The sequence below is a fragment of the Bombus pascuorum genome, chromosome 3 (assembly GCF_905332965.1).
Source record: "Bombus pascuorum chromosome 3, iyBomPasc1.1, whole genome shotgun sequence".
NCBI lineage: Eukaryota > Metazoa > Arthropoda > Insecta > Hymenoptera > Apidae > Bombus > Bombus pascuorum.
Genome location: NC_083490.1, coordinates 828,310 through 855,731, shown reverse-complemented (window position 1 = coordinate 855,731; position 27,422 = coordinate 828,310). Strand labels below are relative to the sequence as shown.

The 27,422-nt window shown below is 35.2% G+C and overlaps 5 protein-coding genes and 1 non-coding gene across 16 annotated transcripts in view; 3 read left to right on the top strand and 3 right to left on the bottom strand.

Annotated features, from left to right (window-relative positions):
- LOC132905053 (uncharacterized) overlaps positions 1 to 27,422 on the bottom strand; it is a 142,155-nt gene that overhangs the window by 98,392 nt on the left and 16,341 nt on the right. The gene's annotated exons all lie outside the window — the stretch shown is intronic.
- Trnam-cau (transfer RNA methionine (anticodon CAU)) lies at positions 4,240 to 4,312 on the bottom strand. Its single transcript has one exon. It is a non-coding gene; the product is annotated as a tRNA-Met (tRNA).
- On the top strand, positions 4,595 to 7,131 carry LOC132905254 (zinc finger CCCH-type with G patch domain-containing protein). The gene is made up of 9 exons (XM_060956390.1): positions 4,595 to 4,767; positions 4,893 to 5,117; positions 5,204 to 5,284; positions 5,352 to 5,492; positions 5,651 to 5,793; positions 5,859 to 6,037; positions 6,109 to 6,378; positions 6,446 to 6,625; positions 6,721 to 7,131. Exons 1-9 carry the CDS (start codon positions 4,717 to 4,719, stop codon positions 7,014 to 7,016), a joined length of 1,566 nt encoding a protein of 521 aa, XP_060812373.1. The 5' UTR covers positions 4,595 to 4,716; the 3' UTR covers positions 7,017 to 7,131.
- Positions 7,273 to 8,944, top strand: LOC132905056 (box C/D snoRNA protein 1). Its single transcript, XM_060955982.1, has 7 exons — positions 7,273 to 7,285; positions 7,377 to 7,583; positions 7,644 to 7,735; positions 7,811 to 7,989; positions 8,072 to 8,269; positions 8,348 to 8,472; positions 8,548 to 8,944. The coding sequence occupies exons 1-7, from the start codon at positions 7,273 to 7,275 to the stop codon at positions 8,778 to 8,780; spliced, it is 1,047 nt and encodes a 348-aa protein (XP_060811965.1). The 3' UTR covers positions 8,781 to 8,944.
- LOC132905267 (vesicle-trafficking protein SEC22b-B) lies at positions 8,407 to 11,627 on the bottom strand. Its single transcript, XM_060956419.1, has 6 exons — positions 11,530 to 11,627; positions 10,598 to 10,921; positions 10,255 to 10,364; positions 10,027 to 10,187; positions 9,791 to 9,937; positions 8,407 to 9,713 (listed from the first exon to the last, which is right to left on the bottom strand). The coding sequence occupies exons 2-6, from the start codon at positions 10,670 to 10,672 to the stop codon at positions 9,565 to 9,567; spliced, it is 642 nt and encodes a 213-aa protein (XP_060812402.1). The 5' UTR covers positions 10,673 to 10,921; positions 11,530 to 11,627; the 3' UTR covers positions 8,407 to 9,564.
- Positions 11,158 to 27,374, top strand: LOC132905236 (uncharacterized). Of its 11 annotated transcripts, none has more exons than XR_009657762.1 (21): positions 11,159 to 11,515; positions 12,064 to 12,113; positions 12,193 to 14,316; positions 14,375 to 15,047; positions 15,126 to 15,351; positions 15,430 to 15,867; positions 15,948 to 16,033; positions 16,111 to 16,321; positions 16,849 to 16,955; positions 17,030 to 17,186; positions 17,425 to 17,563; positions 17,631 to 17,901; positions 17,986 to 18,740; positions 18,822 to 19,256; positions 19,532 to 19,564; positions 20,892 to 21,137; positions 21,503 to 21,854; positions 21,945 to 22,036; positions 22,676 to 22,720; positions 23,418 to 23,504; positions 24,243 to 24,291. XR_009657762.1 is itself a non-coding variant. In XM_060956325.1 (20 exons), exons 2-20 carry the CDS (start codon positions 12,108 to 12,110, stop codon positions 24,250 to 24,252), a joined length of 6,465 nt encoding a protein of 2,154 aa, XP_060812308.1. In that variant the 5' UTR covers positions 11,158 to 11,515; positions 12,064 to 12,107; the 3' UTR covers positions 24,253 to 27,374. The 11 variants fall into 11 exon arrangements, 9 of the variants coding, with proteins under 9 accessions (XP_060812308.1, XP_060812306.1, XP_060812304.1 ...); XR_009657761.1 differs by having other exon boundaries at positions 24,226 to 24,291; XM_060956325.1 differs by lacking the exon at positions 22,676 to 22,720 and having other exon boundaries at positions 11,158 to 11,515; positions 24,226 to 27,374.

Here is a 27,422-nt window from a genome sequence, read left to right as displayed (position 1 = left end):
GCTAATTCCTGCATGCGAAACAGTGTACATATGTAATTACGAAGTTGGTCGGTAGTCGTAGTCGCTTTGTTTTCGTTCGCGACGACGAAAGGGGAAGGGATGAACGAAACGATATCGGAAATCGAGGTGTTTCGAGGATCTGTTTCCATCGTTCCAGGAACTTTCGCTTGTTCCAGTTTAAATAAGAACAAACCCGTAATATCCAGGTTCGGAGACATGTTCCTTTTACTCGGAACGAACGAAGAAGAAGTCTAGTTGAGTCGATAGCGAGTCGAATTCCGTAGATGTGTCATAGGATGTTAGGTAACTGTAACCGGGAAACGGGCAAAAACGACGTTTACTACGGTTTGCTCCGCGGTACAACCGTTTTCCCCTGTTTCCCGCAATCACTGGCCAATTTTCACTTAGAGATCTAGTTCGCTAACGTTCACCGCTGATAATCCATCACTTTCTCCAGTTAGTCGACGATTTTTCGTCAACCGATGAATTCTTGTAGATAAATAAATTATTATCGAACAGAAACACCGCCTTGTAATTGTTCCTTTCACGCGCCACGCAGTTACTTTCGTTTTCAACGATATCGAACAAGGTTTTCTCTATTCTCGTCCGTTTCATTTTTCCTTTTCACGCTGTGGTAAACATCGAGTTTAACATGACGAATCGAGAGTAGATCAACGAGGAACGGCAGTTGTTTTTCCTCCGTCACAGACGATATCGCGAAAGAACGTGTGCACACGCGGAGGCGAAAATCGGGCTTTTTTATTTGGACAAACGGCAACAGTAACGAGCCCCGTATCGGGAAGACCAATTCGCGCGTGACAATGGGCACGTGGCCAGAAACAGCGATTCGCAATCCCCGGCAGAAAGTAATTGGCTGAAACCGATACAAGTCGAGTGGTACTGGCACTCGTGGCTGGAATTGGCTGGCAGATTTAATTGAACGGAATCGACGAGAAAGAGCGAGAACGAGTATATACCTGTGCGTGAACGCGTGCAAAAGAAGGAGAAGGACGAAGGAAAAGAGAAAGATCGCTGAGAGAACGATCGCGATCGTCAGGATGATTTTTTCGCCAGCCGATCGCGGACTCTATCGTTAATTGGAGAAAAAGCGAGAAGAACGAGAGAGGGAGGAATGGAGAAGAGGAGAACGAAAAGTGCACGATCTCTTTACACGGATGATTAGACTGCATTAAGCGAATTTCGAACGATCTCGCCTAACGACGTCGTTAATCACTCTCCTTTGGTAGCGTTGGCGAACGTTATCGAAAGACTCTCCACGGGAGATCGAATTTCTCTGAAACGATTCTCTTTGATTTTCTTCGAAATCGAACGGCGATTCTAAGAAGTCGCGGTGTATCGCAACGAGATGAATGGAAGCATAATTGGGGGAAAAGGCGCGTGGAAAGTTCAAAGGACTCGTGAAGCGCGCAAGGACGTTTCGTTTGATAAGAAGAAATTGTTGCGCGACGACGACGAGTCGCGCAACCACGAATCGTCAACTTTCTCTCGTCGAGTTACACCGCGAAAACGACGAAGAAAGAGGGTAGCCGGAATGGGAGACACGCTTCTTTCGGGTTCATTCAGAACGAAATAAACCGGCAGACCTTCCGCGTCTGGACGTCGAATAATAAAAAAGAAAAAAACAGAGACACATCTAGCCGAGCGTGAAATCACGCGAGTGAAGGAAGAATTCTTGCCACGCTCGTCCCCCTTTTTACCTCTTTCTGCTTCTCTCCGTTCGCCGCGAGCTTGCCGTGCCGTGGATGAAGCCGGGAATCTCTCACGCGTAATTACTTCGCTATAATGAATCGGATATTATTCGTAATAATTTTCTGCCACGCGTATTGTCCCCGACGACGTCCCACGAACGCTTCTAATTTCGTCTCTTAACGCGTTCTTAAGTGGACCCGCGTGTCGCCATCGCCGCGATACATCTCTTTCAAGAGAAATACCTACCTTCTTCGAAAGCTCTTTCGCCTACGAACAAATTTCTGAAACCAGTCTAATGAGATTTCTCAGATAATTGGACGATCGGAAAAATTATAAAATAATTGGTTCGACAAACGAACATAGAATTATCGCATTATATACACGTATAGACGAAGATTCGAGTACGTTCGAGTGCGTTTGAATCGTGTAAACGGCCGTAATTTACTCGTGGATCACTGACTCGATTCGAGAATCGTCTATTCTCTATTGAAACGGCCGCGATAAAGGATCCTCGGTGAATCCCGTGCAAAGGAGTCGCGTACGCAGGGACTCGAACGAGATATCCTGGGATAAGAGAGAAGTGGCGTCGCGTGCACTCGGCCACGTGCGTATTGTCGTTGAGCGAATCGTGGACGCGCGTGCATACGTGCGTAAGTCGTGTTGGCACTTGGACACGCGCTTCTTATCCCTCTTCGGTTTACGATGCGCGTCTCCCTCCTGCCCGACCGAGAACGGCGTCGTTAAATACTTCAACGGGGGGCCTCCCTGCGTGTCTTCGAAATCGTTCCTGCTCTTACATACACCTTTGAAACCCGCATCCTCTCGCGTATAATCACGTGCCTTTTAACGCGATTCTCCCGATCGGTGATCAACGGTATCCCCGATATCGTTCTACCGACGACGAGAAGAGAAAAGACGTTCCTTTCTTAGAAGAAAAGGCCGAATCGCTCCTAGGATACGCTGTTATTTCCAAGACTGTGAAAATCGCCGAGATAGGAGAAGACGTAGTCGAGAAAGCAGAAGCTCGTTTAGAATGGAAGCAAAGGGTAGGCGCGGATGCCGATAATAAACAAGGACGAGTAAAGGGGCGAGGCGAACGCCGAAAGGAGGAGCGAAATTCTTTAGAGGGAAAAAAAAAACGGCGGAGTAATTGCTGGAGAAACCGAGGAAGAGAGGGAAATGGAGGAGAGTAGCGAAAAGGGATCGTGGCTCCGTTGGTGGAAGGCAAAAAGCAGAAGTAAAAGGAGTCGACTGTGACGAGGCTAGCGGAGGAGAATGGGGGGGAAAGATGGAATCGCAAGAAGCAAGGATGAGCGGAAAAAGAGAGGAGGACGGAAAACGGGAAAGAGAAAGGCGAGAGCGATGGAGGGTGCAAGGTGCAGGGTGCAGAGTGTACGCGGGCAGGGCCGAGTGTAACGAAGCTCCGACTTTTTAATTGGAATATATTCAGAAAGCGGAACGCCTTTTCATCGCGGGACTCGATGCACTGAATACGGCCTGAATCAACGCGGAATCAACCGCGCTTGCAACGAGCCTGCTGTGCACCTGCAAATCGGGCCGCGTCTCTGCATTTATACGTAACGGATGCATAGCAGCCGTATAAAATAACCCGCGAAAATGCGGATCCGGCTCTCTTCTCCCGACCAACCATCTCCGCCTCTTCTCCTGTTTTTTTACCACGGCTCGCCGATATCCGCCAACGTATAATCACCCTGAAAATACGATAAGCGCGACACGATCGCATCCTGGTCTACTCGTTCTATCCGAATTGCTATTCATTCCCGAATGTCAAAAATTGCTTCTTTTTCCAATATCGTTTCTCGAGAAACTTCTAGGCTCGAAGATTTTGCAAACTGAGAGCTAGACGTTTCTTAAGGAGAGGCTATCGATGTAACTTTTCTAGATTCAAGTAGATATTCGAAGCAGCATGCTATCGTCGTTTAATACGCCGATATTCGTTCGCGTTCCATGGCAGGAACAAGCTAGTCGAACAGCGATGCAACCGTGCGTCGCTTTCGGTGGATTTATTCCTGCGGAGGGGTCGCAACACCTATTCACCGTGTAAAGATAGAGGCTATGGCAGCTTCAATTTAATGGGCTGTTTGCTTGCAAATTGTGGTATTGCTAAAGGGCAACAAACAATTCACAACTCGTTTTAACTACCGCATTTCAATTCCAAGAAGCCTCAAGTCCCTCTGGCAAGTGTTACATTTACATAATTGTCTCTTGCTCCGTTTCCCGTTCGTAAAACCGCGCGTCTTTACCCTCCACGACGCTTATTTCTCTCATCAAATCCTTATACATGTTTGCTATACACCTTTTTAACAATTTAGTACCTGTAAGAATGTGTCACTCTCTTAATATTTCTAGCAACTCTTTCCGTCGATCTAAGAACAACGAAAATTCTAGTTTTTATTATTTGAAAATAATATATTTTTATTCGTTGTTAATTTCGATTATATCGATATATAAAATTAGCATTATTAGCATTTATGTTTCTTTTATATTAAAAAAAAAAAAAAAAAAAAATGCCCCGGGTGAGGATCGAACTCACGACCTTAAGATTATGAGACTTACGCGCTGCCTACTGCGCTACCGAGGCTTCGAAAGGCTGGTTTTATTTACTATTTCTTTAGGGCATCTTTTTAATCGCATTAAAATTATGTTAAATACACTATTATTATAAATTTATATTCTTAACGTTGTGTACTCATCGGTATTATGTAAAAGGAATGTAAAATTATACATATAAATGTCCAATATATGCGACATGTACGTATTTCAAATATCAAAATACGATTCATGACGATTTGATCAAGATGTCGCCACATAATGGATATTAGGATTTAGGGTCTTTAAACTAGAGCTTTTTAACGTTGGTAGTGATACAATCGTTAAATTCTAGAGCACGGAAGGATTCTGAATGTAAACTGTCAAAACAGTTTTTGTGAGATCTCTTTTTCAAGAACTTCTAATCAACGCAGGGGTAAGACAATATAGGGTAATATGACAGATACTGAAAGTTTACGAGAAGCAATTGCACAATACGAACAACAGGTATGAATTACTATTTCATCGACGTTGTACAAGGAAACCGTATAACCTTTCGATTAACTCGTATACTTTTTAATTAATGGAGTACGCTTAATTTTTCTGTTCTAAATATCATTTTGCCATACCAGCTAGCTCAAGTTCAAGCGACTTTGTCCGTGACTACCCAAGAAGCGGATAGGGAGAATTTATTAAGTTTACAATCGGACATACAAGAGCTTATTGCTTTAACAAAAAAAAGTCTACAAGGTGTTGAAACTTCTAGCGAAGATTTGGACGACGACGACGATGACGACGATATTGACGATATTGACGATATGGATGATCCATTGGAAAAAGAATATGCCTTATTCAAGGTGATTTTTCTTTCAACGAGCAAATTATTAAAGAAAAGAAAAAATAATCCAGCGACGTAATATTTCGTTCCATATAAATTCATTAGGCAGAACTGGAGAAAACTTCCAATGAATCTCGGAGTAAAGAGCCGGATAAACAAGATGACGGAGCTTCAAATAACATAGAAGTCAGTACGCAAGTATTTTGTATGGCATAGAAATGACACAATTATACGGTGGAAGTTCATCTTGTAGGCTGAGTTGAGGCAGCTTGAAGGCATGAAATGTCGAGCTCCCCATGGTAGCAGTTGGGGTGGCATTGGTTATCATAATGCTATGATATGTTCTGTTTATCAGAATGACAGCACAGAAATAAAAAATATGCAAGATATAAAGGTAAGAATAGAGTTAGATCGAAAATTACAATTACATCTAAGTTTATTGCTAATTCCAATGTATCCTTCTAACAAAGTCAGCAGGGAACAGATAACTTCCTTTATTATCCACATCCATATTATGTAATTGTAAGGATTTATGTATATGCTATTATCTAGGTCAGGGTATTTTTTCTAAATCCAACACATAGAGAAATGCTTCCGTGTCCTTATTATTTGGATGGGAAATGTAAATTTTCTGACGAAGATTGTAGATTTTCGCATGGAGAATTGGTGCCATTATCTAGTATACAAGAATATAGGTAAATGAATCTGTTGATATTCGATAGCAACGTACAAAAATCAAAAGCATGATATTTATTTGCAGAGAACCAGATTTTCAAAGTATAAAGATGGGTAGTAGGGTATTAGCAAAGCAAAAGAATCAATTATGGCACAGGTGTGTCGTATTAAAAATGCCAGAAAAAGAAGGAGATGTTTTCAGAATTAAATTTGAAGCAAACGGTAATATCGTAGAAGTTTTCTTACAAGATCTTTTACCGCTTGGTACGTATCTTGCAAAGTAATTGTATGTTTGAGTTTTATTCTTTCACATTTATTTCACTTTATTGTTACAGGCGATGCTGATTTGGAACTGTCAGATACGTCTGAAGACAGCGACGGTGAAAGTGACTCGACGGAGTATCCTAAAGAAGAAACAGTTCATAAATCTCTTCTCACGGTAGAAAGTAACACGCCGTTAGGAAATTGGGAAAAACATACGCGCGGGATAGGTAGCAAATTAATGGCTCAAATGGGATATGTAGTGGGCACTGGTCTTGGAAAGTATTCGGATGGCAGAATAGAACCAGTTGAAGCAACGGTACTGCCAGCTGGTAAATCTTTAGGTATGTATATTCTGTATCATTGTTTCCATATATACGAATGCTTTGTATATAAAAAATGTGGTTTTAGATCATTGTATGGAATTGCGAGAAAATGCCGGAGGGGATGAAAATTTATTTTCCGTAGAACGTAGAATGCGAAAGCAACAACAGAAGTTGGAACAGCAAAGACAAAAACAGTATCAGAGGGAAAAAGAACGAGAAGAAAACAATGTGTTTAATTTTATAAATGCAACCTTGGGTGATAAACGTACGTCTAAGAAAATTTTATTATCACCAGATATTATCTCTACCATTTTTTTATTTATTATTTAGTATATATTATCTCTAAATAATTTTTTGCAGCTAAATCGGACGCAAGAAATATTCCAAAAGGTAAAAGTAGCCTTAAAACAGAATCAAATCGACAACTAAACGTAGCAAGTTTCCAAATTGGAGAAAATATTTTAAGACTGGAAAGAGAATCGGCAAAATTGAAAGAATCATTGTCAAGGCATACAAAAGGAAGTGTTCATTATAATAATATTGTAATGAAGTATAATGAGAAACAAAAAGAACTTGTTGGTCTAAGAGCATCCGAAAAAAGTATTGCTGCTGAACAAGATCAACGAAAGAACAGAGCTAAATTATCAATATTTTGATGTACATACGTTTACAATTTTAACTTTCTACAAGAAATTAGCTTATGTATTGTATGTATTAATTATTATGTGTAAAAAAAAATATAAATAAATAAACCTTATAATATAACATTAATTAATGATTTTTACGTATCGTATACGATTAATTTTATGTCCCTGTAGTAATAGCTATATGATTCACTCAGTACACCGGTTTATACTTTACTTCGCTTGTCCGCCAATAGATTGCTTAGTCTATTGACGCGAGTACTTCAATATGGCCACATTCAGTGAGAAGTACGGCATTTTTTAGTTATTGAGATAGTTACCGTGTTCTAATGATACTCATGTTAATTAAAAATTTTCAATTTTTATAAATATAAACTAAAATTGATATTATTCACAGGATCGAAAATTGTGAGGTGTGTGGTGGAAATAAAGCAAAATACACGTGTCCAAAATGTGAGGTTAGAACTTGTTGTCTTCAGTGTGTAAACATTCATAAAAAAGAATTGGAATGTGACGGTATTCGAGACAAAACAAAATTTATACCGTTAAAATCATTCACAGATTTGGATGTTTTAAGTGGTAAGCTGTGTGAATCGCATAAATATATATCGTAGTTCTTTAAAAATAATTATTTTACAGATTATAGGCTTCTTGAAGAAGTTGGTAGAACGGTTGAACTACTGAAAAGAGATCCATTAAAAAAATGTACACGTCAACTTAATCTACCAATGGTTTGTTAAATTATTTATCTTATTTCTTCCACTACATGACATGCGATGCTTATATTATAACTATTATCTTTATAGCATCTGAATAAACTAAAAACAGCTACATTTAAGAGGAATGTTAATTTGCAATTCATGCCACAACATTTTAGTAGACACAAAAATAATACAACATATTTAAATTGGAAAACTAGTGAATTATATTGGAGAATAGAATGGATTTTTCCTCAAGCAGACTGCACAAAATGGGTCACAGAAAGGTAGAATTCTTCTTTCTACATTGATACAATATGTATATTATAGTTAATTTCACTGATAATAATAGTATTGTAATATTTATAGGGCTCTAGAATCCACAAGATTATCACTGCTTATAGAAGAGATCTTAGATCCCACTAAATCTGTAGGAAATAAAAGTGATATAGAGGAATTAAATTTAAGAATACGTTTAAATGAGAGACTACAATTTTATCAGGCTGCAGGTTTATCTGGTATAAAAGTTCTTTTAAAGGCAGAGAAAGTTGTAAAATCAGACTTAAGGTAAGTACACTTAATTCTGTATTCTGAAATTCAAGTAAATTGTAACCAAATTATGTCTTATTACTACAAAATATCTAGGTTTTATGAATTGGATATTAGGCTTTCTTTAAAGGAAAATTTAGAAAATAAAACCATAATTGAATTTCCAACAATATATATAATTCTAAAGGATCATTCATATATGTATGAAATTATAGATACTGGTATGTATTTTATGCATAATTCTTATTGTTTTTAAGCTTACAATCAATTTCAGGATATATTAAATAATATTTCAGATGACGAAGATACAAATGCTTCAAAATATAAAGCTAATAATCACAATGCATCAAGGAGGAGGAAAAGAACATACAATCAGGCAAATATGAAGGGAAAAACAAATTCGACTGTAAATTATTTTTTTAATTCTGAATTCTCAGAATCCGACGAGGAAAAATCAAATGATGATCGAGAAAACAAGTGTTTATCAAATTTCAATATACCCGATTATGATGAATTAGTTAGAATGTAACAATAATACAACACTAGGTATTTTGTACATATAAAAATTTTTTTAAGTAAGTTACGGTGATTTTCCTCGCGTAAATTTAGATGGATATACAAATTCAATTCTTTTTATTGTAAGTACGATATTTCAATAGACTGATTCAACTGAATCACGTATACATAGAATAATATTAATGAAAGTTAAATTCTATTGTTACATCTTCATTGATTCCCCATCCAGAGAAGTAAATACGTAAACGTTTATGTTTCAAAGAATAATATAGTCACAAGAATAAATAAAACGAATTTGTTTTCACTGTAAATTATGTAAAATAATATGTCTAAATGATAAAATACAGCTTTAAATATGAATATAATAATATTAATAGTAATATTAATTTCCTTGCCTCATAAATAAAGTAATAAGAATAAAATAATTTTTAATATAACAATAACCATGACTATACATATTGTCTTACTTGTTAAAGGATATTTTTTACTAAGCCAAAGTAAAGATGATCATACATTGTCTTAATTATGTAGAAAATCATTATATTTACTGTATGACAATATATGGAACAATGTCTTGAATGGTATGGATATCATTATATACCATGCGACTAGCTTTTGCCCGAATACAACATATGTACATTGTTTCCAATTTCAGGAGAACTTAGAATTTAGATACATTATGTGGATAAGTAAATTCACAAGAAAAAAAGTATTCGCTAATTTTGGAAAAACAATATGATGAAAAACATTAATTATCTTTACATAATCGTAACCAATTTTTCAAATAGATTCAAAAACTAAAGAATAAAAAAGTATAACAGGAAGACCAAAAACGCAACAAGTCCAGCCACAGCTTTTACATACATGGACTTGCTATTTAAATGAGTTGCATCCTTTTTATATTTTTGTGACAACATAGTCAAATTTTGTGTTTTAGTGTCTAACTCTGCAAGATAAATGATAATTGAGTAAAAAGTGTTCAAATAAGAAATTTTGTTTAAATATTTATTATTATACTATTACCTGAAAGAACTGTACCCCTTTGCAAGACATCATCTATATTTTGAACCATGATTCTTTGCACATCCTGTAGTTGGCTATTGAGTGCATTCATATTTCTTCTTGATCTACCATCCAGAAAAACTTTCTTTGCTTTTTGGATGTATGTATCTAAGAAAATAAACATTGTATTGAAAAAAAGCATTGTATGAAAGTACTACACAAATTAGATTACGTAAAATAAAAGGAAAAATACATACTGAATTCAATAAAACTGTAGGGCCTAGTAACTGTATTGACATGTTTACCATATGATGAATGAAATTCTTGCGCTATATCTTCAAGATAATTATATACGGCCCGTTTACTATAGTTTTTTTCACACAATACCAAATAACATACTTCATTTTCAATTAAGTAACTGCAAATGGAAATAACTGATAATTTATCATTACATAATTCATCAATTACAATATGAAAAAACTTACTGGAATAAATATGGACCTGTTTCTATGGTACATCTAGCTGGAGACTGTGGTTCTAATCTTCTAAATAACATTTTTGCCTGATTCTGATATTCTAAAATTTTTCTTTCGCTCTACAAACAATTAATTAATTATTAATTATTTGTAACTAATCTATAATCAAAAATCTTACATTTTAATAAGTTAAATTAATATATTTTTACATATTATTGTAAATAATTATGTATGAATTAATTAAAAGTCATATAATTATATGGGAAAAAGTTATGTAAAAAGATAGAACTCATATAACAATAATTTTCAAATTCAATCATAAATTGACGTTTCATCGTAACAGATTTCTAACCTGTTCATCTTCCTGCATCGTGGCTGCCAGTGGCAAACCATCTGCTATCCTCGCAATCATTGTTAATAACACCATTTTGATAAAAATCAATCACTCTTGTCACCGAAAATATAGAAAAAAATAATGAAATCTTTGCAAAATAATCGTCTCTTCACCACCTGAGATCCATTTACGCAAAACTGGCCACGGTGTGACCGATTCATTAAATGTCCACTCCTGACATACCACGTCACGTCGGCAGTCACTGTGGAACACTCCGACGCTTCCATTGAACACATTGCAACTGTGGTTTCCCTCTTTATTAATCGCTTTCACATTCTACGACTAATATAATTACCAAACTTGAAATGCTAGAATATATCTAATTTTATATATTAAAAATAAAAAGTTATAATACAGTAAATAAAATAGATAGAAATAGATATATCTACTTGTGAAGTATCTAGTTTAGATTTAGATGAGAATATCTCATCGCGCACTCATATTTTGAAACTTTGTTATAAATCTATAAGAGTTATTATTTTGAGGGTTTTATTGTCAAATTATTATGTAGAAATCTGTCCAGTTTCAGTATTTTCCTGTTTTTGAAAAAATTTTAAATTACATTACAATGCCATCTAACGAGATTTCATTGGAGATCTTTTTGACGTTTGAGACCAACGCGTCCGCGCTGTGCGCGTCTATGGTTCTGCTCGCGTGGAAAGACAACGAGAAAAATTCGTGACGTGCTTAACCCACATCTTCCTCATAATATTCGTAAAATGTCCACCTTTTTGTGACTTTTTCTTCTGATTTGGTAAAAATTTCATTTGCCTCGATAAACGATCGAATTTGCTAAACGTAACGATTCGAATGTTTTGTGGGAGAAAATAATGCTTATACTCGCGTATGGACACCAGTGGCAGACACGATAGCTAGGTGAGTGAACGTACGAGAGGTCCCTGAACGCTAACGTTGGATATCACAGCTGGTATCTCAACTTTCGGCACGACGTTCTCAATTCCTCGCCTTTTAACTTTCTCCTATCTGCCAATCGTGTTATTTACGCACAAAAACTGCTCTCTCATGATTTTTGTTACATAATTACAGTAATTTTGAGTTTTGTGGTGGGAAAATTTCAAGAAATTTTCTAGCTAGGATAGCCTATCGTCAGAAAGAGTATTAACGGATTTTCTATCCCAGTGAAATTTTGAACTCAATTTATTTTTATTTTACGAAATATTACTTTATAAGCAGAAAGAATCATTAGAGATTTGAAAAATAGATTTCTAATGACCTATATATGTTTTTTATGGTATGTGAAAGTGTATTCTGTTGGTGTATTAATAATTTTTAAAGTTATATTTTAAATGTTTGTTAAAAAATGTCAGGTATTCCTAAATGTTTATATAAGATACGTAATTTTGTAGGATAACAATAAAATTCTTGTTCATAATGCAATATGTAAATTATTTTTTGTCTTGTAGGTTTTATATAAATAAGAAACAAGTGTTACTGTCTTGGAGGCAGTATGAGTGTGAGTAGCATGTTTAGAAATATTGTACGAAATGTAAAAAAATTTCACTTGTATATTAATATGTAAAACATATTTGTAGAATCCTTATAGAGCCAGACCAACTAGGTCTAGAATAGATCACAGCTTAGGCTATGGAACTCATAATCAAAATATATGGAATCCAATGTCTAGAGTACCACCTGAAGTATCGTCAAATGATCCTGTTCAACATCAACCACCACTCATGAATCAGCCAAAACAGTCAAATGATCCTTGGAATAATTCATGGAATTGGGATTTTGACAAACAGGCAGATAATCAGCAACAGCAACCGCTACAGTCAGAAAGACAGCAACAGCATTACCTACCTTCTTATGCCAATCAAGGACAGTTGATACCTAATTCTATTCAAGATCATTATTATCAAAGTGTTAACGGTAATAAGAATGATCTACTCAATCAGAATTCGACATCAAACAGAAATATACCAGGGACAGTTGCTAATAGGCCACCAATTCCTAATCATACAGAATCTTTTACATCTTATTCAAATTATAATCAATATCAGCAATATCCACCACCACCACCTCGAACAAATTCTATTAAATCTGGATCTACGAATTTCGATCAACCACAATGGGCAGGTGATCAACAATCTCAAAATGTTTCATATTTACAAAAGTCAGGTATACAAAATCAAAAAGAGCAAGCGTCACGTCCTACTTTAGTTGGTAGCAATTATAATTGGATGAAGTCTAATCAAACAAATGCAATGACTCCACAAAATTGGCAAAAACCAGCTGCTGTAGCAGGACATTGGCAAGATCCAAAAATGGACAAGGAGACACAAAATTTTGATGATATAGGTAATCAATATACACCACCAGCACAACAAACTAGACCGAGCCAGCACCTTTTACCTTCTACTGAAAATAAAGAATATTCTATAAATAATACGAATGATGCAAATAATTGGTCTAATCAAGTTAACATGTCTTCTCAATGGAATGCTCAGAACTGCGAATCTGCAATACCTAATCAAAGTCAGCAAATAACGCAAGCTTATAACGCTAATGATGAATTTAATTCTTGGCCTCAAACAAATACTGAAGTCTCACAATCTCGGAAAAACATCAACGACAATAATGCAACTCAATGGTTACATGAACAGCAGGAAAATAATAATTTAATAGAAGAAAGTGTTAAACAAGAAGTCACTGGTGCAATTGGTACAAATGACTGGCAACAAAATCGTACAATAACATCTCATCATATTCAATCTAATATTATTCCAGCAGCAGAACCAAATATAGAACATGAAGAAAGAAAACGTTCTGCTCCTTCATTAATTTCAAATTCTGTCAGCTCTAAAGATTCTAATACACAGATAAAAACAAATATTGCTAAATCATATCCATCTGACTCCCGGCTTAATATGTCCGTTACTCCTGAAACTATATCAACTGTTGCAAGTTCTGAAAATATTTCTGTACAAGGGAACAATGATTTTAATTTAGCAAATGATGCAACAGAATGGGGTAAAAGTAATTCAACTGAGGAGTTGCCTATAAAATTAGAACAGTTAAGTCTTGGTACTAAAGTAAATAAAAATGTTGAAAGTCAGAATGAGTTGAAAGAAGCACAATCTGTTAATCCTGAAGATGGGTGGAATCAAAATGCGATTTCCAATAATAATATTACACCTGATAATATATCTGGATTGCCTTTAGAATGTGCTGTACTCGGTACAGAAAATGCTCATTCCAATGATAATCAAAATCTTATTAGTCAAGATCATACGGCGCTTAATCCATATCAAATGACAAACATTAAGTCTTCAGACAATATAGCACAAAGTGGATATGATCAATGGTACAGCCAGGATACATTGCCACTTTCCTCAGAAAATACATTGTATTCGAAAGATAATGTTCGTCCACCAAAAGAATGGAGTATAGAACAAAATGTAGAGAACTATGAAAATATCCAACAGCCTTCGGAATTTGTAAATTTAGAAGTAGTCACGCCATCCTTACAAGAACGAGATATATACGGCTCAAGAGATTCTATAAATAAGGAAACTTTAGATAATGATCCTAAACCAGTTCCAAATTCTGCCAAGGAGGTAGCCAGTACACGTGATTTTAGACAGGAAATAAGTAATATCGAAGTACCCTCTGTGCAGCAGTCCACACGATCTCATTCCCTTCTTCAGGCAGAACAGGTAAAAGATATGAGTCAACATTTTTTGTGCAGTTAAAGTAAGTAAAATTATTTTACAGGTGCCAGATAATTACGAGTTCGCATCAAACGATAGAAATACTTTTCTGGAAACCGGAGAATTAACCGATTCTCATCAAGAACACGAACCGAGTCCGCCAAGTCAAGATGATGAAAATGACGAAGTGCCTAATGACATTCCCTTCCTACGCGAAGTACCGGGACAATCAAGTTCCATAGATCCACGTAGAAATGATCCAACCGGGCAAGAACAATATGTTCAGACTGGCCAAAGATTGTCTGATCCAAGAAGAAACGATCCATCTGGTCAAGAGCAAGGTCTTCAGTTAAGAAGTATGTCTGAAAGATCAGAACGGCGCGATGTTCCACCTGGACAAGAAAGAAATGTTCCTTTACTCTCACGATCAGATTCGGACACGATGGAACGCCGAAACGACCCATCTGGCAGAGAACGTTCTCTGCCTCCGCAACAATCACGAAATGATCCATCTGGAGAAGAAAGATATCAGTCACAATCTCAAATTATGCTAGAACCAAGTGAGACACGGGAAATACCTGGAAGAGGTAATGAATCTGAAGATCCTGTTCAGCAGACTGAAGAAAACCTTAGACAAATACCGGGCGGTGCATCTTCCAATGAAGTTACTCAGTCACCGGATGACAGATCTAATGGAAGAGTAGTTACAGGCTCTCAAGAAGTTCCTTCTATAGGCTGTGAGAGAAATCTTTATATCTATGTAAATTCAATATTCTTGTATGTACTTATTATTAAATTTTTGTATCTCATTTCAGCTGCAATACAGGATCAGACCAGTGACTCAAGAAACAAACGCGAGGAAGCTGTTGGCGCATCAATACGCGAGAGTCAAGGAATTCCTAGTGCATCGAATCGTAGAGATTCGTATGAAGATGAGGATGACGAAGGAGGGTCCGGAAATAGTAGAGATGATAGCAGAGAAAGACGACGTGACAGTAGCTCGGAACGCCGAAGATACGAATACGAACGAAAAAGCGCGTAGTTAGTAGATATATAATATCTAAACTTTGGAAAAATTCATAAGTTATTTAAAGATTAAGATTTTACCTTAACTTGCAGTTACGATCGTGAACGGGAATATGATGATGATTATTATTACGATCGCCGTCGTGGAGGAGAAAACGATCGAACATATAATACTCGCGATGAATTCGATCGTCGAGAAATTCCTTATCGAGAAGATGACCGCAAGCATCATAGTCGAGACGATCTAGATAGGCATTCAAGAGAAGAGGTCGATAGAAGAGGCAGAACTAAAGAAGATCTAGATGATAGAGACATTAGAAGAAGACCTGACGATCGCAGAAAAGACAGGGTTGATGATGGAATACGACGCAGGGAAAGAGATATTAGAGACTACGATTTACGATATTCTAGAGATCGCGATTATCTTGACCGTGACAGAAGAAGAGACGATAGACGACCAAGACGATACGATGATTACGATATAAGAGATCCATACAGGAGAGAATATTACGACGATCCTTATAGTAGAGGGTATATATCTTTTTAGCACGCAATTGATATTTTAACATGATATTTTGTACATATATAATATCATTTCTTTCGGATTTCAGTTCTAGACCATCCAGTAGATCCTCTTATAACGACAGAGATCGAGAGTACTACATGCGATCGAGAGATCCGTATTATCCTTATAATGGTATATATATATATATATATCCCTTGTGCAGTTAAATTCTTGTTTCAAAAAATAAAACAGATCATTTTGTGTTGAAGGATATCCTGGGTACGATTACGGTGCTCATTATGCCAGTAACTATTATGCATACATTGAAAATTTGCGACGTACAAATCCTGCTGCTTATTCGGAATGGTATCATAAATATTATGCTAATCAACATCAACAGCAACATATTTCTCGTGGTGTTGTTAATTATCCTGAAGACAGAGCAAGTGTCCATTCCGGGCGTAGTTCTTGCGACGAAAGGTAAGTGTTAGAGGAGTTAAAGCAAGTATTGGATAAATATTCTGGTTCTATTTTCCTATAGACTTTATAATATTCATTATGTGTTAGATTTTTTACAAATTCAAGTGCATGCTTCTACTCGCCAAACAAAGCATTATATGTTCCGTATTTCGGGTATCCCGGATGGACTAGGAGTCCACAACGAAGACAGAATTCAAGTTATCAAAATTTAAATAGGTGAGACCGGGAGAATTCTCTCGGTTCAAGATTTGCTCGAAATATTGAAAATATCAAATTTTCTGTCATTGAGAGTAATTTAGTTAAAATATTTTCCTGCCATTTAAAATATCTTTCTTTAAGTAGATAATTAGAATTCCTCACTAGAGCTAGTATTTGTTAAAAGTTAAGATATATTAAAATATTTATATATACTTGTAGGTCTTATTAGAAACAATCTGTCTTCCTCTCTTGTAGTTGTCCTGCTCGACGATCCATTATATTATTGCTGGTTTCAATTCAAGTGCGACAATAAAAATTGTATTTTTCAGAACAACTGGTGATAAACGAACATTAGCTGATATATCTATGCTTGAAGATTCGACAACTACCTCTGCACGTATGACACCAACTAAGTTCTCTATTTCACATGCGTATGGTATGATTTCAAGAGTCATCGTTTATTTACCAAAATTCATTGTAAGAAGATTTATATAAATATTTTACTTTCAGGATGTTTCTCTATTGGATCATTGATACATGTGCATCCAGCTTATCCATCCGATGGTGAAAGAGCCAAAGTAGACATTTTTAGATTGGACAATCTACTTTCGCATGATCCAGTAGCACGCGATTTACGTGCCTATCCTGGTCCCCTAATTAAGCAAGTGTAATCAGTATATCTATAATCTAAGCATGCGTATTCTCATTTAAGTGCGTGGAACATTTCAATTTATTTTTACAAAAAATAAAATTTCATGCTGTATTGTTTTCGGTAATGTATGTATTACATATGCATGCTTGGACATTAATTATTATTTTATTTAATTTTACATTTGTAACATTTTGTAAATAATTTCCCGCCTATTTATATTATTTGTAATACCGTATCTCGCTTTTTTATATAGGGGTGTGACTCATAAAAAGACCATTATCGAATATTGTGAGAATAAAATTAAAAGGGCAGCGTCAAACGAAGAGATGGTTGATCGTGCTTCATACATACTTTTATACGAACTAATGATTATGTTGATTCAACAAAACGGGGTAAGATATATTCTTTGTACATACATACAATTTACTTTTTTTATCTGATCGTACGCGTGTTTTTCAGAATGTTGTCGGCGTTGATATAGCAGCATTGTTACTCAGAAATAAAGATGCATATCCTTACGATGTAAATAAGCAAAAGTCGCAGGATTCAGGAAGAAGGGAATCGATAATATCTCAAAGATCGGGAGCCTCGGTTGGAGATAGTGTTCCAGGCAGTCAAGATGGTGCAACGACATCCGAAAAAGTCGAAAGTAAGCCACGGAAAAGCACTGAACAAATAACAGACGAATTTAGAAATACGTTACTTTATGGATTAGTCCAAGAAGCATTAGGTAAATATATATTTATATCCTTTATGAGATTAAACACGTACATGATGTTTATTTGTTTTAAATTTTATTGTTTTTAATATACAGAATATGCAATGAACGAAGGTCTTTGGGGCCATGCACTCTTCTTAGCTAGCAAATTGGATAAACGTACGCATGCGTCTGTAATGACACGTTTTGCTAATAGTTTACCGTATCACGATCCATTGCAAACTTTATATCAACTTCATTCTGGCCGTGTGCCAGCTGTTGTTACTGGTATATCGGATCCTCGATGGGATGACTGGAGACCTCACTTAGCAATGATTATATCCAACACATCTGCTAATCCAGAAATTAATCGTCGCTCAATTACAACTCTCGGTGATACACTTTCTGCACGAGGAGATATTTATGCAGCGCATTTCTGTTACGTACTTGCACAAGTTGATTTTGGTACCTATGGAGCAAGTAATGTAAAACTTGTACTGATCGGTGCAAACCATCAGAAAGCATACAATGTATTTTTCTCAACGGAAGCCATTATGCTCACGGAAATATACGAATATGCCAGAAATCTTAGTGAACCAGGTTTTACATTAGTAGATCTACAAACCTTTAAGTTCGACTTGGTAATAAAGATGGTAGATCATGGATTAATAGAGAAAGCTTTACTATATATAGAACAAATTGCAGTAAACATTTTTAACGAACCATCAAAGTACAAAAAGTCGTTTATTAATGCAGTGTATAATTTAGGAGACAGGATTAGGTATCACGATCCTGTCTATAAAGATTCTATCGATGAAGCTACAACTTTAACTTGGTTCAATAATCTAGCTGAAATTGTTGGTAAATGCCATGTAAGTTTGAATAGAAGATAAACGTTAAAAATATTATTTTATTTGAACCGTATAAGAAACGAGGATGTTACTTTATTACAGGAGGGAGAAATTACCGAAAATGAAGTTTACGTTCCTCAAGCAAAACAAGAATCGTATAACAGTATGCAAAATCAAGAAGTGCATGATATGCAACAACAACAGCAGTGGAACACGACTCAAGCCGAATACAGAGAAGGTTCAACGTCGATGATGGAAGTAGCCACGACTGATACACAGTCAGAATGGCAGCCGTTATCCTTACCACCAAATATACCAGATACATATGATCAAAGTATGCAGTATACGAGAAATAACAAAGAATCTTGTCAATATCAACAACCTCAACAGCAAGATTATTGGACTCAAGACTCTTATTATCAAAGCAATTATGGAAGAAATGATAGTACCATCACGAATTGGCAACAACAATCGACATATTCTGCAGAACAAAGTGATATCGACAACTCTCAACAGCAAGAAAAATGGAACTATAAGGTAAATTAATTGTTCCAATTTATGACATAATAATATGTGGTTTTCAGTATTATATTCGCTTATCCTGTATCATTTCACACATATTTCGTTACATATTCCGATAGTATAATTATTGTACGTTTATTATCCTTACTCGCACATGTACATACTAATTAAATTTTTCGTGTTTGATTCTTTCATAGAATAATATCTTTAAATCTTGTGACATTGTACGTACATGTAGAAATAACATTTTTTTTTCGTCTCTTTCTTTTTTAATGCTTGCATATGGACAGACGGAAAAAGAAGAACAAACACCTACCCTTGAAGTAAGTAATTATATGGTTACTGCGGATAGTAATCTCGATCCTGAGTGGTCATTGGATGACACCAATGTTAGCTCATTACGACGACGCAAAGTATTAACAGATTCGGATCGATGCGTTAACCCTCATTCTTCCGATTTTAATATTAGTATTTATACGGGCATATCGTCGACTTTTAAACCAACTATTTTAAATGAAAAGTCCATGATATCGCGGAAAATGATAACATATCCAAAGATCACGGTAGCTTATCCGAGAATCTTACCAAATAATGCAAGTTACACGAAAGACGTAAATAAAATAAAGAAATTAGATGGTAGGTACGTGAAGCCACCTTCTTCGCAGCCGCCCATATTCCTAAAATGTAAAGTTAAAAAGAAAATGGAAAATAACGAAGACAAAAATTCTGGCGATGCAGATGAAAATAATTTGACTTTATCGGCCACTACTGATTTAGATATTCAACTTAGTAAGGTCAACTTTGAGTTTCCTTCTATGTTTAATTCTGGTTCAAGAAACAAGACAATTATAGCTTCCGAAAGTATGAATCAAACTTTAAAGCAATATTGTAATTTTGAGGACAAAAGAGTTATGAGAATAGCTCCGCATATTCGAAGGAAAGATGTTATTTGTGATACGGTAGATGCATGGTCTTGTTCGAATTCTTCACAGAATTCCACCGAATTGTGTCGATATAAACCACTTATTTTTGGTGGTACGTACCCGATAGATTCACCGGTTAAATCAACAAGTGACCTTCGTTTAACAAAATTCAAAGATGTTCCTATGGAAAAGTCCATCCCTAAAACTTATGATATTGATGTTCCAACGGATTGTGAGTAGAAAATATATTAGGTTTCTCGATGTTAAAACCTCAATGTTACTGTACATTTATAGTTATATCTGCAAGAAATATTAACTTACTCCCGTACGTCAGTTAGTTCTTCCGCTTATAAAATAACGTTTCCGATGAATAATGTTTTATGTTATTAGAAGGCATGAATAACACAAATATTTGATACAAAGTAATTTGTTCTCGTTTTAGATATCATTTATGTATATAAATCTGTTGATATTGAATATGTAATAAAGTTTCCCATGTTACTGATTTTCTTGAATTTTTAAAAAATATCTCACATCGATTATTAAACACGCAAGCAAAGTTTTTCACTATTTACTGTTATAGTTAGATACTTCTGTGAAGAAAAAAAAATGTATATGTATATAAAATATTAAATGCACAAATAACGTGTACTTACACTATTACAGTAAACAGTGATCGACTTTGCTGGGGCAACTTTGCGATGATGAATTGTATACTTTATTTCAGTCATCGCAACCGGCAATTTCGATGACACCGTCAACGAGAAAACAGTACGATCCATTGGAGGAATTGGATGCCCTCGAGACTCCGAAACCAGCCTCGAAACCTGCAGCTTCAGCTAAAAAAGCGTCAGAGAAACCAGTCGAAAAGAAACCTTCCAACAGCGGAGGTTCTTGGTTTGGCGGCCTCTTCAGCAAACTTGCTCCAAAACCAAGGAACCAGATGATTCTTCCAGATGACAGTAACCCGACGGTAAGATTCTCGAAACATTAAAGCCTTAATGGATAATTAAAAAATTACGATAGCTGGTTTTATACTTTTCTGTCGCTTAAGGGCTCACGCGGGTACTTATGGTAATTATGACGTCTTTTATGCTGAAAAGGAGAAAGGCCAGTATAATTCAATGTTCGGTCACTTAATTAACAGCTAACGAATTATTGATATATTCTGGCTTAACATTCCATTTTCGTGTCTAACAAAAAAATTATATACTGAAATTATTTGAGCCCTGTAGTTTAGCTTTTTTTCTTTCCCCCATATAAAAAAGATATTTGTGTCCCCTTTGTGTAAATAGAGAGGCGCAATAATATTTATATTTCGCTTTATCTCTTGAATAGATCGTTTGGGATCCGGTTGCTAAAAAATGGATGAATAAAGACGAAGACGGAGATAGTAATTCGGCTACGATAGCTCCCCCTCCGAAGGCTTCTGACATGGGATTTAGATCACCTGTGCCCGAACAAGCTTCTCAACCACCTCAATCATCTCAACCACCTTCGCAAGCAGATGACACCTCTGTGAACAAATTTAAATTACCCAGAGGTAGAAGTATGCGTGCTAATTATATAGATGTAATGAATCCAGGTGGTTCAAAAAATAACGCGGTACCTTCAAGTATACCAACCCCGGTAACATCTCCAATGGTACCTATGGCTACCTCATCACCTCAGTTATTTATCCCTGCTCCAGGTAAATTTTCTATAGCTCGTGAAATCACATAAAGTTTACTTTGATTAATCATATCACTCCTTCTTCTGTTTTTTTTTTTTTTTTTTATAGTTAACGATCCAAGTGCTCCTGTAGACTTCTTAACTTCAACGGAAGCAACAGCAGCCGTACCTACGAACGTTCCTGAGAATACATCTCAAGGGGTAAGCTCTTTTTATTGCGAACAATAATCTTCGCGAACTTTCATGCACATACAATGGTCTTTTGTCATCACAAACATATATTCAACATTAACAATACAGTTTCATGTGTATATCTACAATCTCAGATTCACTGTACACAACCCTTTTACTATCTTTTTGTCATGGCTGCAGTATGCTGGTATGCAGCTTTGTTGTACTTTAAACCTGTATCTGGAACTGTAATGTTAAAATGTTACTTTCTCTCCTTTACAGTTATATTCGTAATAACAATTTGTACGTACTCTACATTTCCCTTAGTTTTGTGTATTGTCTGTTTATCCAAAAATACCTGTTTTCTTGTCTTTTAAATTAATTCTTATTTTCGTGTATACGGTATACTTATTAAAAAATTATATGTATTTTTTGTTATTTGAATTATTCAGTGGGAAACGGTATCAATTCCTAAATAGGTTTCTTTTTCCTACAAACGAAAAACAAACAAACTATTTCATCCCTTTTTAATTGAAAATCATATGATTTTTGTATTATATTTTAACGTTCGTTATACTAGGTAGATTTTCCAAGATCACAATAGATATCCTCTTTCTCGCAAACCTGTGTTTAATCCACCTTTCTCTTTTTTGTTTCCTTTGCAAGCAGTCGAGGAGGCAGAATGATGTAGCCAAATAATAATTGTTGCTGATAGTAAGAACTATTTTATTAATTTTATACGCTGTTCTTTAGTATTGTGTATGCATGGTTTGTAATGTTTATCTAGTAGCATGGATGACAGTGTAAATATTGTATGTATGCTAGATGCAACGAGTTTCAATTATTTGCAACATTATGGCATTCGAACAAATTGAGTTATAGCAAGGATGATCAAGAGGATAGAAAACAGAGCGTACTGTTTAAAAAGCTACTTTTTAATACTTGTTTGTCCATTATCCTTCTTTTTGATATTCGTGTTTCTTATAACGTTACACAACGCTCCTTTAGAGTTTCTTTTTTTGCATGTACACAATTTCTTGGTAACAGGTGTACAAGGAAGGGTGATTTAAGTCACAAGCTAACATATGGTACAGGATACTAAAATAACGCAGTAGTATATTTACATTATAATTTTCAGCATGGTTTATTTTTGCAATTAAAAGGTATATTTATCATAGAGAACATCACAGTTTTATACATGACAATACTAGAGATTTGCAATACCGATTACGCGCAATTCTGATATTTCATGGTCTCTTATGTCACGTAGTTTTATTAAAAAGCAGTCATTTTTGTTTTATGATAAAAGGAAGTCGGTATTGCATCCTCGCAAACTTTGTTACCTAATCATAGCAATAGAATGAGTATTCGGTTAGTGAGACAAAATTGTTGTGTTGTATATGGCACACAGTTCTCTCGATGGAGCTCAACCAGCTCGTTATCGCGAGAGGTGCAGAGCTACACTATGAGGGATCCGCGTTATCTCCCACAGAACAAGGTAATCCAGTGGCATTAGACATTTCTCATTCTAAAGGTGATATCACTTACAAATACTACTCAACAATACACGGTAGAAACTCTTACTTATTTATTACAGTGTCGTATTTTATAATGAATTTGTAATTGTGCAAAGTATTTATTTTTTTATTTAGAATTGCCCTTACAAGTGAAATGATCCCTGAGATTTTTTTTTTCTTATGAATAAATTTTAAATAGTTGAATTTGTTTTAACTCAAAAATTATTTCACATGTATAGGTCTGTTTGAAATGTATTTTATATTTGCAATAGATTTAAGATAAGATTTCGTTTCATACTTCACAGTCATATAGCTTTCGCCCTTAAATCAAGCTTAAATTCATTATAGTCGAGCAATTTATTTTCATAAGATTTTTATGGCAAAGCTATGGGAAAGCTTGGTGAAGGATGTATTTATGGTTTTGGTCTCGCAGTGTATATGTTATACGTTAATTGCGAAGCTTATATTTTATGCTTTATATCACATCAAACTATAAGCTCCAAATTACAAACGTAACAAGGAAATGTGATCGTTTAATTACTATTTTTCAATCTTGATATTACATCGTTTTAAAAAGAATAATATAACAAATTTACAATGGCATAAGAAGAGTACAAGATATTCAATTAATATTACAAAATTGTAAAATTTATGATATAGTTGTATATAATTTGAATCTGACGTTGTGATTTATTTTTCAAGAAAATGATGATCTTTAGGGACCAATGATGTACAACCCGAACGACACGAAGAATCGTTCAGTGAAGAACATACAGCAGAGCCGGTATGCTCCACGATAAAATTCGCAAGATCTTCAACAGCACGCGTATTCGTTGACGAATAACCTCAAAAGATTTTTCCTTTTATCAAGATCACGTCGTTCGAACGAATCGAAATTTTCGCAGATTACACAGGCAAACATACCTCAAATTACGTAAGCAAATAATAATAGACGCGTTATAAGTTTTAGTCGAGTATATGTGAATTTCCAATTTCGATTTTACAAGGATCAATTTACTTTCTCTGGGAATGAGATTTCTGGAGAGTATATCATACATGTATATGTATCTTAAGCATATAATTGCTTCTAAATAGTACCGTGAGCATCTGATTAATATCGCAATTTAATACTGAAAAACGTTTAAGAAGCCGTTAATGTTAAGAGGGTTCACTTATTTCCGTTTATTAACTTTTATCTTGTAAAAGTTGTACGCATTGATCGTTCTTAGTTAGGTCTACACAGGGTACTTGTTTTGTAACATTAGTTTTTCTCACGGAATGTTTTCTAACTATCTCGTTGATATATGGTCACGCAAATCGTAGATACTTTTATTTTGTCAAATAGTTCTTGCGATTCGATTCATTTGCAAGTATCGCTTATCAACAGTGTAGATTTCAACACGAAAATAATATGCGTTGCCGTTGTTAAAGCGAATGGATTGAACGTTTTTATCGCGGTGTTTTAATGAGTTATATCGAAAATTCCAATAATAAAGTAGCTGTTGAGAAATGTATGTTATGTTGAATGAAATCGCGAATGTTGAGGATAGTGTTAAGTTTGCGCTCGTAACTAAAATTCAGGTTTATGTTGTGCGTGAGTATAATCGTAGTGAGAATAATGTTCACCGTATCGTCGACATTCTGGACGAAATTTGTTACAGTCTAGGAGCATGGTGATATATACCACCGAGTCTGATTTTATATGCTGGCAAAGGACAGTTATTACATAGAAAATGAAGCGGATATCAGTAATGTAAGAAATGTTAGAAATCTGAAAATTTTATGGACCTTATTGTTGGGTGATCTGTCATGCAGGTACTGTTATTAGTCATCAGTATATCATTATACCAACATTATATCAGTAAGAAGCGTAACTGCCATCTATGTATCTATTTGAATTCGGAATAATCGACAAAATGTTCTTTTCGAATTTTTGCCTTTCCTCGTAATCGTTCGATGCATTTCTTTCGACAAATTTTCTCTAAAAATTGTTTGATAGCTAGTTTACGAATACTAGATATAATATTTTCTTTATAAGCGATCTTCTTCAATTTGGTACACGTTGTGCTTTGTTTTCGATATTATCAGCGAGGCTGCACATTTAAAAATTCCGAATTTTGTCTTTCTTCGTTGTACGATGTAACGAAACGATGTTTATCACCTAACGAAATAACCACGAGTTATACTATAATTCTCTAACTTATTCATACTGATAGGTAAATGCTGACTTGTAGATTGCAGCGTTCAAACGAACCACGCGTGTTTTCTCTCTAGGAGAAGCGCGTAGTTCGTTTGTTCCTGGTATGTATATAAAAACATTGGTGCTGTCAGAGCGTTTCAGTTTGTAATTATCAGATCCGTATGCCATAAAGAGTTAATAATCTGCTCAACTGGGAGAGAAAATATTTTATGGAACGAGCAAATACGCTTCTATACACAAGGATGTTATTTCGCGTTTTTCCTTTTCTTTTACGAGCGTAATACGATTATTCCAAAAGTCTATGTTCCTCTCGGTGATCGCTTTCGATGATATATATATATATATTACATATTATATTTTTCGCGAACATTACCGAGGGAAGTTCGTTCTGTTACATATGAGCCAAGCGACAGTGGCGAATTTGACAACCTGCCGAACGAAGGATAACATTCTCGCAATGTACAAACGTAGGATAAGTCTTATAGATCGGTTTCTCATTTAACGTCCAGCATTTTGTGATAGGAATACGATGGAAAGCAAGGACACATCGCGAATATTATCGAACGAGCGTATTCAAAATATAGCGCGCATCAGTTGGTAGGGAAAAAAGAGAAAATAAAAGAAGAAAGACATGACATTTTATTCCGTTAATGTCCGTAATTTCCATAAATCGACCAGTCTTGATCGGGACTGTTCGAAGGAAGAAAGATTGAAAAATGCAAAGAGAATAGCTCCATTTTATTTGTGTGAAATAATATTCTTTTTCCGCCATTAATCACAATTGGAGTGAAGCTGGTTTTGCCGAGATTTGTAAAATATATTAGATTATTCGGTTTTATATTCGTGACACGATAATGTGCTTTCAAGACATATATATTACGCATAAATTGTAGCATATTATTATGTGAAACGCGTCTTCGTGTATGTTACATGTATATACGTATATATAGATATATAATGAAATTTATGATTTGTACATATAATAAACATAAGTCTCTCTCTTCGGGAAATATAACAAATTCACATGTTGCTATGTTAAATAGAGCCATTCGTCGAACTGTCCTTCTCGCGTTCAAGTAAATCCAAGATTTATTATTACATTTTAGCTTGAAAGGCAACATCAAAATCAGAATAATTCTTCTTGTGAAAAATGGCATTAGGATGCAAAATATGTGTCTTGATTATGAAAAAATGATTTTCTATCCGAAATTAATCTTAAATCGATTTCAATGAAATACCTCGGTTTTGTTGAGCACGTTTATATATCTTGATTAAGTAAAATTGAGATTTTGAGTATGTAAATTCGATCGATTTGTATCCCTTTGTCGATATTCCCGAATGCAGCCGAAGTGATACGTGTACACGCAGTAAACTAATAAACGTCAAAAGAGGGTTTTAACACGAAACGTTAACGTTGAACAGAAGTATTAATTGAACTGTACGTAATATATGTATAGAATGGTTTATGAATGATGCGATTTCGGCTTAATGTAATATATTACGATATATCTTTAATGCACTTTATAATTCAAATGTCGATGTATGTTTATGGGAAATACGGATAATGAGAAATGTATACTGTATATTAATATTACTACTATCCCTATTATTATTACTGCTATTATAATAAAGAATGATATATAAAAGACAACATACGAGTCTCGATATTTCGCAAGTTTGTCTTCTTCATCGTAAATAT